The following is a 13,068-nucleotide window of genomic DNA, read 5'->3' on the forward strand; positions in this document are numbered from 1 at the left end:
CTCTCTTCCGTCAGCGCTTCCTTGCTTTCTGCCAGCACCTCCATCAAGTCTTGAGCGTTTCTGCCTAGATCAGCTCAATCTTCATTTCACCAGTTTCCACTCATTTTCTCTCCTCTTCCAAGACCCTCAAATAGAACATGTACTTAATTATCTGGAACCACTTCGGTACGCCCTCTTGCTGATTGCCTCGTGCTAATCCCACAATTGCTTTTCACTCAGCAGCTTTTCCCATTAGGTGGGGCCCCAACTAATTGAAATAAAATCTCAGCTTGATTTAGCATCGGAGGAGCGTTGATGTTAGCTGGATTTGAAAGGTATTTACTTTGTTTTCAATACCAATTAAGAATAATTTAAAATCTATGGTTAATGCGCATGACTCCTATAGGAGCTTATTTAAACAGAGAGAAACCGTGGTCTTAGCTGCCTAAATAAAAAACAAAACAAAAAAGATCGGAGAATACTAAGAGTCATGTCATCATCACAACTCACAAAATGAATTCTGAGCATTTTGCTGTTCAGAAAATTTCTTTGCCCCTGTGTCCATTTCATTTTCCCGTAACAACGGCAAAAGCTTCTTAGTTGTTTCACACCACTCAAGACAGGACAGGTGGTCCCTTTTGTCACTCGCAGTTTCTTTCTTCAAGCATAGTCTAAGAAGGTGACAGCCATTATAACTATAAGTCTAAGTCACAGTGCCTTGATGATAATAAACTAGATCACCATTCTTTAGATTTTCTCCAAGTGGCCAGTTTCCAAACATGGATACCTGGGTCTCAAACCCACCTCCTTGATTGACTGATTAATGTGGCAGCTGGTCGGTCACTCAGTGTCCCTGGGAGGTAAAATGATTTTTTTTCTTACTACTTGTGCACCTCTTCAGAGCATAAAATGTCCCTGTTTGATTTTTTAGGAAGAAATACGGCCCCAGTTTGAAGCCAAGTATTCCAAGAAAGAGCGGATGAACCCCATTTCGGGAAAGCCAGAACCATATCAAGCATTTACAGATAAATGCAGCCGACTGATCGTCTCTGCATCAGGAATATTTTTTATGGTTTGGAACATTTTTACAAAACTCTTTTGTTTGTTTCATAAAGTACAAACTTATAGCACAGGAGCAGCAGTAGTCATGTCAGGCATTTGCTATGTTTTACAAAACATTTTTCATGTTCTGTTATTAATTAATTTATTTATTTAATCCTTACCTGAGGATATTTTTTCCATTGCTTTTCAGAGACTGTGGAAGGGAGAGAGAGAGGGGAAAAAAATTGATGTAAGAGAGACACACCGATTGGTTGCCTCCTACACGTGCCCTGACCAGGGCCAGGGATCAAGCCTGCAACTGAGGAACAATGCCCTTGGCTGGAATTGAACCCAGAGCCCTTCAGTCCACAGGCTGATGCTGTAACCACTTAGCAAACTGGTGAAGGCACATGTTCTGTTATTTAACCATCACAATAGTTCCCTGAGGTAATATAGGGATATTGTCCCCATATTATAGGTGGAACAACTGAGACTCCAGAAGCTTAAGGGGGCTTGTCCAGTTAGTCACTAAATAGCCAGTGAGTTGCCAAGAACTCAGGTCTTCTACTTTAATCCAATATTCTTTCCACTTGTCTCTCTAAGTCATGCTGAAAGGAACTAAAAATATGAGTTAGAATCTGCAGCAGTGTTTTTCAGACTTCTTTTTACCATGCTCATGTAAGAAATACATTTTCTGTTATAACCCAGTATATGCTTTGCAAATAGATATATAAAACTTAATAGAGTAACTGAAAAATGCTCACCTTTATAATATGCAATAAACTGATTTTTTTCTGTTTTATTATAGTCTTTTTTTAATATTTAATAGAGTCTGATTTTTTCTGTTTCATTATAATCTTTTTTAATGTTTAATGTAGTCTGATGTTTTCTGTTTTATTATAATCTTTTCTTAATAACTCCCTAAAATTGATTTCGGTGCTCACTAATGGTATATAGTTTGAAAAATACTAACTTGAAGCTGGGTTGTTAGCTTTTCCTAAAAAGAAGTCTCTTTGCCATCAACTTTCACCCTGTTAATGACTGAACAAAACACACATAGATTTCTTAGAAATGTTATTTTAGAGCCATAAGGGATAGTTAGGGTTCTCCCTTCCCCTTTCAAAAGGCAGGTATGTAAATATATATCCTAGGTCAGTAGAGTGGGAAGGATAAGACTGCAGCAGATCCAAACAACACATCCCCATTAGCTAGAAGGAAATTGGGGAGATGAAAGGGCAGGCAGGACGCCCAAGGGTCCCTCGGCTCAGATGCAGGTTCAATCCATGCCCTTCCACAGAGACGGATGTGTATGCATTCGTGTCATTGCTGTGCCTTGTTATGAGTACATTCAAAGTTATTGCCTTGGTTTTTGTGTCTCACAACAAGATTTATAGACATAAATTAAGCTTTCCTTGTCCTTCTGATGAAGAACCTGGAACATAGGAGACTGAAGTCATGGAGAGGACAAGCCAGCTACCCAAGATCACACTGAGCCCGGACTCAGACCTGATTTCTAAGCCCAGCAAGCTGTCCATTCCATCATATCGCCACCCCTATCCGAAATCCGTTGTAGATTTCACCCATTTCCCTATCAACAGCTCTAGGATTAATTCATGGGCAGTTTTTCATTTCTTTGGTGATTATTATTACTATATAATAATAATTTGGCCAGTTCCAGCGAGGGTTCATGCTCAAGCTTTTAGAGCATGTCACTCATAGTAAGCCAGAAACAGAGCTTGTGGAAAACGGAAAAAAGAAAGAAATCCGTAAGTCAGCAAAGGCCTTCCAAAGGCCCAGCTTCGAGATCCAGTTTTTGATAAGTAAGTAGGCTCAGGTCTCTACTCTGACATAGTGAGTCACCTAAGGAAAGTCACAAAACTTCCTGGAGTCTTAGATTCCCATTATTTTATAGACATAGAAGACAGGCTGTATTCTTTTCCAGTACCAAGAAACCTTCAGAGAAAGATGTCTCGGTGCAGTCTGTGTTTATATCTGATTACTGAAAGATTATGTACCTATCACACAGCTATCTTATTTAGCAACAAGTAGCGGAACACCTGTAATTATGCTGAGGGGCTGCAGTAGCCACGTGAGCACGCACATACGTCCCTGCCCCCATGGAGAGACTGACAGTAATCAAACTTACAAATTGTTGGAAATGTTAATAAGATACTGAAAGAAGGGTATGGGTACCATAGAACAAACAAAAAATCCTGGGGAGTCATGAAAAGCTTTAATTATGAAGCAGTTTTGAGCTGAGCTGTGAAGGATGAGCAGTTGGTAACTAGGCTGTGAGTGTGCTTGGCAGGGGAATGGGCGCGTCAGCATTTTAGGCAAAGGAAATGGCCTTGAAGATTAAGGGTGCTTAGCCCACTGGAAACAATGAGAGAAGGTCTGGAGTCCCTGAGTCGGGAGAAATGGCACTCAGTGGGGCTGGAGAGAGTCTTGTAGGTCTTCATGAGGGCTTTGCTCTTATCCTAAGTAAAAGGAAACCAGTAAATAATTCTAAAGAGAAGAGTGACATTGTAAGATTTCCATAATAAATATGTGTCCATCTATCTGCTCAGGCTAATATTCCACTTAATAAAATGTTAACCCATAGCTTACAGAGCTTATCAACTTTCAAGCACTATGGTTTTTCTATTTGAATAAGTAAATGCAAAGAAATGAGAGAAAGCCTTAACGGCGGTGAAAAGCATGCATTTTGTTGGGCTTTCTTGAGTCAGCACCACAGTTGCTTTATTTTGTTTGGTCACCAGATGATTTGCCAGGTGGTGGGAGCCCTCTCCCTGCAATGTCCCCCACACTGCTCACTGGGTCTCCTGTCTCCCGGCAGATCTGCGTGGTGATCGCCGCCGTGTTTGGGATCGTCATTTACCGGGTGGTGACCGTCAGCACTTTCGCGGCCTTCAAGTGGGCGTTGATCAGGAATAACTCGCAGGTTGCAACCACAGGGACTGCCGTGTGCATCAACTTCTGTATCATCATGCTGCTGAACGTGGTACGTGCGCCGCAAGGTAGCCGGCCAAGTGCATCGCGTACGTGGGCTGCAGCTGGTAGTTTGCTGCTGCTGCTAAAGGCACCTGGCTTCAGACAGTCGTGTAGCAAAGCTCCTGGCACGAGATAACAGTCGGGCCTGGGGATTAAGCCAAATCTAGGCTCCACTCCAGGATTTTTCTAGTGTCAGATTTATGGGCAAGGCACTCGCCCTCTCCAGACCTTAGTTTTCTTATTTATCCAAAAAGACAACACTGAAGACTTCTTGGGGAAATTTAGAAAATGAATTCATTCTGAAAGCCCAGCTCATAATCTGTAATGTAGCTCCACAGTATTGGTTCCCGTTCTCTTTCGATCCTGAATGACATGAAGGTTGTCAGTATCCACAGCATTCCTTGAGATGACCCTGCAAGGAACATCTCAGGGTGGTTGGTGCCTGTTGCTTGTGTTGATTTCACGCTTTTTTCAAATGTGTATTTCAGCCCCTTGAGCCCCACGTTCATATGTCGAGCTGCCTACTCGACCCTCCTCACCTAACACACTCAAACCCAGACTCACCATCTTCCCTCCAGAATCGGCTCCTCCCTCAGCCTCCCCGATTGTAGTTGCTCAGTGAAAACCTTGGCGTTGCCCTTGACTCCGCTGTTTCTCTCAGCGGCAAAATGTTTCCCGAGTTGGATCACTTTTCACACGTCCCCAACTCCCACCTGGGTGACGCAGTGCCCTCCTGACTGGCCTCCCTGCTTCCATGTTTGTTGTCCTCTGGCTGCGCTCATCACAGTAGACAGAGCCAGCTTCTTATACAGACATCAGCTCACGTCAGTCCTTTGTTCACAGTGGCCAGGGGCTTTCCTCTCACTCGGAATAGAAGTTTACATCTTCACATGGCCTCCGGGGCTCTCCCAGATCTGGCCCCAGGGACATCTCTGACCTAGTCTCCTCCCTGCCCACCGATCCCCTTGCTCCTTGCTGGCCTTCCCTTGGTTCCTTGGATGTGCCAGGCATGTTCTCACCTAGGGCCTTTTACTTGCTCTTCTTTCTGCCTGGAATATTCTTCCCTGCCAGGTGTGCAGAGCAGCTGGTCCCTCGCCTCCTTCAGGTCTTTGTTCAAATGTTACTTTCTAATGGCTTCCCTGGTCACTCAATTTCAAGTTGCAAGCCACTCCTGCCATCTGACAACCTCCTGTCTCCTTGCCTGCTTTATTTTTCTCTCTGGCATTCATCACTATCCCATATGCAATTTTTTTTTACATTTATTTAGTTCGTTATCTGTCCTCTCCATTGGAATATAGGCCCAGAAACTTTTGTCTGTTTCTATTACTGTTGTTATTTCCCAATGTCTGGAACTGGGCCAGACACATAGTAGACACTCATTAAATTGTTATCATTTGCAAAACAGAAGGAGGAATGGGACATTGTTAGGCTTGAGGTGAACCTTTACATAAAAATGCTGACATTAGAGGTTGGCAGTAGGGAATAAGTAAGATAAAGTATGTGGAGCACCAAGCACAGTGTTATGCCTAGAGATGTTCAATTAATTATAGTTTCCCTCACCCTCATTTATATTGCATTTTAAATCTGGGCCATGATACTGGAATGTTCTCATTATTAGAAAAGGGCTTTCTAAAGGCCAAGTAATTTAATACTGTTAGCAACACAGTTTTATCTACTCAGACTGTCATTTCTAGTTCTTTAAACAATCCTAAATTCTACAGTCAATAAACTCTGAGTGATTCCTAAGAACATTCAACTTACCAGTAATGAAGTTTATGTATGATTCTTAGGTGAACTAGTAGTCACTAAGCTAATGAAATATAGGTAATTTAAATGCAGAGGAATTTATTATGTTAGAAAAAAGTTTCAAAATCCAGAAATGACAAAGATGAAAAATGAGCAGTTGCTGATTGTTTTGACGTGATGGTTGGGTAACTGCTTGGTCGAGTGGAGATTGCAATGGATGCTTGGCGCTCCCGGCACTGCCCCCTCCCCGACGCAGCCAGGCTCAGAGGTAACTGTGGACTGCATGTTGCAAAGGTGAGTGATTCACAGTGAAATTAGCCAGCCAGAGCGGGAAAGATTCTGTGGCCAGGCAGGATGCAATGAATTAAAGCTCACGGTATTGTTTATCACCTCTTTTCTGTAATGTCTGATTAAAATGTAATCTATACATCTTACGAAATAACTTCTGTGTACATGCAGTGAGTCCACAAATACACAGTTGGTTGCTCATTTGTTTTGAGCAGGTGCCAATGTTGTCAGAGTAACAGTTCGTTTCACTGGAAATCTCTTATCCAGCAAGCGTTCCTTCATGAGATACAGACAAAAGATGAAGTAAACAAACTAAAACTGAAGTCGGGAGCATGTGGGGTGAAAAGTGTGTAGTTATGGACATTGCAAAGCACCTACTATGCGCTGGGGGCTAGACTAGTAGGCAGCTTATGTTTTATCTATCGGAGGGTTTCAGAGTCCCCAGATGGGTAATGCAGAGTCCACACACTAAAGCTAACATTTATTATTCTTATGAATGGCCCTGAAAGTGTATTTTCATTTATTTTAGACACATCTTTGCTGTTCTGATTCCTCAGCCAACACCAAACTAGAATAACAAAAATTTACTAAGGCTAGAATATTGACAAGGACAGGAAATGACAAGGCACAGCTAGGGGAAGGAAAGAAAATTAAAAGTACACATAGGAATTCTCAGAGCAGCCTCATCCGGGTCCCTTTGGTGCAGGAACCAGTTACCCCGAAAGAACACAATTGTTCGCATTATTTTTATTGTTTGAGCCATGGATGGGTAATGAAATCATTTTCACTCATGACTTGATTACCTGTCTCCTTTAAATTACAGGTTTTAGAGCATCTACAGTTCATTTGTTAAAAGTATAAAATTTATTTTACAGCTCTATGAAAAAGTTGCGCTTTTTCTGACTAATTTAGGTAAGTGAAACCCTTTTTATTTCACGGTACAGTATTTTGGTCTGAAAAGTGCCTTTTCAAAGATTCATCTTTGAAACACTGCTGAAAAGAAACATTCCCTTTATTTTGAATTGCACACAGCAATTTCTTTGCCTTCAACAGGACATTTTAAATATGCCTAATAATCAGGGGATCTTTTCTATCTAAAGATTTAAAACCTGTCACAAACTTGATCTGTCATGAGCTAATGTAAGGTGGGTTTTCTTTTTATGCACAAAAAATATACTACCCCAAAAGTACATGTGTACAAAGTGCCCAGACTCATTTAGAAAAGTGTCCATTTGCTAGCCTACAATTTTTATTTATTTAAGAATGTGTCAGGTTTTCGTGGGATGAAAAATCACAGCAGGGTTCGTTGCCTTGAAGACTGGAGGCCTTCTCCTGGGAATATAGGTAGGCCAAACATCACTGACACATAAAATAACATTCACCTGGATGAGTCATCCCTAAGAACATTTCTCTGACTCCCTAAAGCACTAGAGTAATCTGGTAGCCAGCTGTGCACTGTACACTTTCCACATTTCCAAGGTATAGAAAGTATGCCAATTTTATTATTGAGATAGTCATTTTACTCTATGCCGTTTGAGGCAATTATAGCTCCCACACATAACCTGTTTTAGTGCATTTCCATATGTTACTTATCCAGAGGGGGGCAAAAGCACATGTTTTTATTTATAATAATCACAGTAATACAAGATGCCACTTGTTTAGGCCTTATATGTACCAGATACAGAGCTAGGCACATGGCCCATCTCCTTTAAGGTCTTTGAAATCTTCCATCACCACCATCCCTTGCCAAAAAGATAGAAAGGGGCTTATGACCACGGAAGAGGTAACTGTGCCTTGGTAGACTGTGCCCAGTGGCACCTTGATCCAGGCTGGCAAAGATGCCAGTGGAGATACAGCCCTGGTCCAGCTGTGGTTGGGACACCTGGGAACCCTCCCAGCTGGCTCACAACCTGGGAGACCTTCCTGTGTAACCAAGAGTTCAGTAGCAGAAGTAAAATAAAGCTAAAACCCTTTAAGAATCCTTTTTACTTTTCTTCCCTCCACAGCAATGCAGCCTGGTTTCCAAAATTGACATTTACACCGTTTTAAATCAGATTCTCTCTCCTTCTTCCATCCTTTCTCTGATATGCTCCTAGGAAGCATTTTGAGTTACAATGTCGTGGAAAAGGAATGAATGGGTTGACACGGTAAATGAGCAATTGCAAGCTCGGGGAATGTGGAAACGCAGAAAGTGTGATGGCATTAAATACATTTTCTTTGCTGAGGGTGAGGTTGCAGCTCCAGGAGCAGGACAAGTGCATTTGATATGAGATGTCACGTTGGAGGTTTGGTCCATACTTTCATTCATATCACAATGTTCAAAGAGCATCTGCTTTCTGGAAGTCAGAATCTAAGGAGATGAGAATTGGCACCTCAGTGAGGTCAGGAAATCCTAAGACACAGATGGTGACATACAATAAAAGCTCTAAAGATGAGGTCATCTTGGCATCCTGAGATGGGGGTTTGACACCCTCTCCCCGAGAGCATCTGGTATTTCATCAGCCATAGAAATCGAGACCAAAGACCAAAGAATTATTAGGAGCTTGGAGGGGGCCTGACACCATACAGGCCTCACCCACAGGCAAAAACTGAGAGCAAAAGGGAAGTCCCCTGCAGGGAGTCAAGCTGGAATGAGGCTCATTCAGCCCGCCGTCTCCACCCCAGGCTCTCAGGCGCCCTGTGCCAGTGGAGCAAACTGGGAATTCTGCCCCCTCCAGCAGTTGGTAGCCGCCTCCCCCCAAACTCTTGCGGGGCTGCGCTGCCAGCTTCAGGACCCGCGGGTGGCCCGCTGCGCCCGGCGCCGTCCGCAAGGCGAGGCGGGCCTCCCGCAGCGCCTTCGCCCGCCGCTGCCCCCGCTCTGTGTTTATGGGGGGCCGGGGGAGGTGGGCGGCCTCCACCGAGGCAGCCTTCAGACTCTGCCTCCTTTCCGTCCACAGAACAGCCTCGCACGGAGTCCGAGTGGGAGAACAGCTTCACCCTGAAAATGTTTCTTTTTCAGTTTGTCAATCTGAACAGCTCCACGTTTTACATTGCGTTCTTCCTCGGAAGGTAGGAACCCCATCTCCCCACACGCCTGGGCCAGGGACAGACGCTCAGCGGTCACTGCCCAGGGGCGACAGAGCCGCCCCTCCTTTAGTGTGATTCCTACAGAGTGGACAGAGAGATCAGCCTCCTCCCGACCCTCCCTGCCCATCGCGGGAGATGGTTTTCACTCCCAAGTGCGCCTTTTCCAACCAAGGTTAAGTGGAGGAAAGTTATTTGCACACAAGGAAGGATGGATTGAGAACTTGTGGGCTCCGTCGGCACCTGAATCAGGGCCCCGGACCTCACACCTCTAGGAGCAGGCGGCTTGAGGGGGGGGGGGGGGGCCTGCAACGTGTCTAGTCCCTGACTTCACAGGAGGGGGACGGGCACCCAGACAGGAAAGGGGGCTGACATGGGGTGCCAGCGCAGCCCGGGGAACTTCCCAACCCAGCAGTGGCGAGGGCTCGGAGGGGGTCCCCGGTTCATTCGCGTCCCATGAATTCACCACGCCAGGAAGCGTCTCTGAGCAGCTGAGAACCAGCAGCAGCCGGGGACTGGGTTTTGGTCAGATGAATGCAGCAGCCTCCCCTCAGTAGTAGGTACTTCAGAATGGAATCCTGGTCAACTCGTTTACTTAAAAACAAAACAAAAACCACAGCATTACTGTTATTCAAAACAATCAGGATGTGTTCAGCCCCACCTGCTGCCTACATAGGCCAGAGCACTTGATATTCAGAAAACAATGAGAACTGTGCTCGGCAGCCAAGCAGAAAAGCCAGAAGAGTCCCATCTCCCGGATAGGACTAGTAGCTGCAGTCATCCCAGCTCTGCAGTTTCCTGATTCCCTCAGCCCTCGTTTACTGTACCAGTAGTTTTCATTGGAAGATGTTTTAATCTGAGTAGAATATTCACTGAAGGCTTAGACCCACGGGATGCTAATGGTCTGTTTCTCTGTGTTGAAGATTTGCAGGACACCCCGGTGCCTACTTGAGGCTGATAAACAGGTGGAGACTGGAAGAGGTGTGTATTCTCTGTCATTCCATGTTTCCTGAAGGCCTGCATTCAACCGCCTTAGGGCAGCTTTGTGAAGATTAGCGACCAGACACCCTTTCTTCCCCTCCATTGATTCTTGAATTTCTGTGTTTGCTTACCTCGCAGTGCCACCCTAGTGGATGCCTTATTGATCTCTGTATGCAAATGGGTATTATAATGGTGCTAAAGCAGACCTGGAATAATTTCATGGAACTTGGCTACCCGTAAGTACCTTCATGTCTGTGGTTGAGAGGCAGCATTGCTCATTATTGGCTTTTCTAGGTGTGGCAAGTAAGATAAGCAATGCAGACTTGGCAGCTAAGCCAGTAGCTAAGGGTTTATGCTCAGGTACTCAAAGACACTTGTGAGAATAATAAACATTAGCACTGACCTGTGCGGCTCAGCTGGCTGGGCACTGTCCTGTGCACTGAGGAGCTGCCAGTTCAAATCCCTGGTCAGGGCACATGCCTGGGTTGCAGGCTCAGTCCCTGGTAGGGCATGTGCAGGAGGAAGCCGATCAATGTTTTGCTCTTGCATCTATGTTTCTCTCTCTCCCTCTCAAAAAATCAATTAAAAAAAGTCATCGCTATAACAAAACAAACAAAACAAGAAAGAAGTATTGGTTCTTCTGGAAGACTCAGTACAAGTCACATGAACAAAAATGAATGCTTTTTAGGAAGAAGATTGGGCCCCTCAGCATTGGATACTTGCATGCAAGCTGCTTTCAGCAATGTCTCTGACCCTTTTAGCTCCAGCATTACAAGTCTCTATAGCATATTAAATAGATTTCTACTCCCCATCCCTGAGATAAATCAGGAAGGGCAGTTTTTTAACTACCTTAAATTCAGACTGTACATAAAAGAAACATGGAAAGGACAAAAGTTTAGGGATTTAGGAAAGAAACCAGAATATTTCTAAGTCAGCATATTTTAACCAGGCAAAATATTATTACCTGGCGATAATAGTTTATGTTGATGACATCAGGCAAAAACTTGCATCACCTCTGCAAGGATAACCTTGAATTCTGTGTTTGGTCAGTTCTGGTCAGTTAGGTTTTAAAGGGTCATAAATCGGCAACACTCCCACTTCTGCTTTAATTCCACACCTGCTGATGTCCATGTCAGCTCAGTGTCTCCACAGAGAACCCTGGGTTCCAGGGAGGACCACTCAGCCAGAAAAGTTAGTCGGAAATTGTTCGCTTTGAAGTCATCCCTTCACTCCCTATCAGAACCGATACTGGTAATTTTCTCTTCTAGATTTATTTGTAGAAAGCTTACTACCAGTGTTTTATGTTTTCTTTAAAACTTTTTTTTAAATAAAGCATAATATTAAAACTTTAGAAGCATTATATTGTACTTCAAAGTATAAACCATAATTTATCAAAATGTCATGGACATCAAGGGAACTATATTTTATCATCTAGCAATGTGGACATAGAGTGAAACTGTGAAGTAGACAGAGTTTGTCTTTGAGACCCATCCGCTTATTTCCTTTATTGCACTTTTGTTTTGTTTTTGTGGTACGTCCACTTTTGGAAACCTTTCAGCTTTTCTTTGTCCCCTGCAGTACACAGGCCTGCCCCCAATGTCCTCATCCCTGTTCCAGGTGATAAGATGAGCTCCCAAGCACTGCTAAGGATTATTGTGCTGACCTCCCAGGGTGACATGCATTTTATTGGTAGTCGGAGCCCCTGTGGAGCTCAAGCCCAAAGCAGGCCAGTCGCCTGTGGAACTGCAAGCTTCAGTGCCCCAGAGAGGAAGCATTTTGTGGCTTTGCAGATTTTCTAGGCCCCCCAAATCAGCATATGCAGGTCGGCACCCGTGTGGTGACACTGCTCTTGTGGGTCCTAAATTAAGCCAGCGAGGCCGCGTCTTCCTCTCCTCGGACATCTGGGTGCTGCTTTTGTACCGGGGGGTCGATTTATAGATGTTCTCAGTCCTTCATCCCACCCTCATCGGCAGCGCTGAACATGAGCCGGTTTCATGAACGACTGAAATGACTTCACCCGTCGTTCCGTTTAATCCCGTGAGGCATAGTCGCCGTTGTCCTTTCCTTCCTAATCCTAATCCGAGGCTTAATTTCCTTGGCAGCCTGTCCTCGGTCTTTTTAAAGCGTGAGTCTATGTTCAGACGCTCCCGTGTCTAACCTAAGTCTCACGAACAGTTGCGCGTTTTTTAAGACACTGCCCTCGCTGTGCAGGTTGATTCAGAACTGGTGGACCCGGAGGAAGGTGCGGCAAGAGCACGGGCCCGAGAGGAAGCTGAGCTTCCCGCAGTGGGAGAAGGATTACAACCTGCAGCCCATGAACGCCTACGGACTCTTCGATGAGTACCTAGAAATGAGTATGGAAACCTTCTGCTATATCCTCCCATCCTTTGTCCTACTCGGTAGAGATGCAAATTCCGCTCCCTCGCTGCATTCGGGGGCCTGCCAGTTACCATCGCGGCCACCGTGGGTGGGGGCTCTCGGCTAAACCCGAGGGAAGAGCCTGTTGCTCTAAGAAGCTCAGTCCATGGGGATGGTGCCAAGAGCCTGTAGTCGCATCAGACTTGTCACGGCATTGGGTCCTGTCTGTTGCAGTAAATCACCAGAGAAATAAAATGAGTTGGAAAACTTGACGAACCAAAGAAAGAGGCGTTATCACTCACGGCGTAACTGATCCCTTCAGCAGACATCTGTTGAGCCGTGTTGCGTTCAGGCAGACACTGTGCCTGGCGCTCAGGGCTATGAGAGGGGGCAGGGCAGGGTCCCGGCGTCCGGAGAGCGCCCAGACTGGTGGGGGGAGCCAGCCATATACGGAGGAAGTGTAATAAAGCGTCATAAGATGCAGTAGGCATCAGGAGGGGTATCGTGGGGACAGCCATTTCTCTCGGAGGGGTTGGCAGGAAGCAAGGACTGTTTTAAGAGAAGCTACACTTTTATTTAAGAAACCAGATTTCTCTATAATCAAAACCAAACTGTTTACTG

General features: G+C 44.9%; 1 protein-coding gene across 1 annotated transcript in view; it reads left to right on the top strand.

Annotated features, from left to right (window-relative positions):
• Positions 1–13,068, top strand: part of LOC107545102 (anoctamin-4) — a 124,697-nt gene that overhangs the window by 95,471 nt on the left and 16,158 nt on the right. Inside the window, exons 14-20 of the mRNA XM_087813978.1 lie at positions 911–1,051; positions 3,857–4,021; positions 6,921–6,957; positions 8,982–9,093; positions 10,032–10,089; positions 10,228–10,325; positions 12,301–12,443. Of these exons, the coding sequence (XP_087670104.1) occupies positions 911–1,051; positions 3,857–4,021; positions 6,921–6,957; positions 8,982–9,093; positions 10,032–10,089; positions 10,228–10,325; positions 12,301–12,443 (754 nt within the window). The remainder of the gene's footprint in view (positions 1–910; positions 1,052–3,856; positions 4,022–6,920; positions 6,958–8,981; positions 9,094–10,031; positions 10,090–10,227; positions 10,326–12,300; positions 12,444–13,068) is intronic.

This window comes from Miniopterus natalensis, chromosome 2, assembly GCF_054644295.1.
Source record: "Miniopterus natalensis isolate mMinNat1 chromosome 2, mMinNat1.hap1, whole genome shotgun sequence".
In the NCBI taxonomy this organism is placed as follows: Eukaryota; Metazoa; Chordata; class Mammalia; order Chiroptera; family Miniopteridae; genus Miniopterus; species Miniopterus natalensis.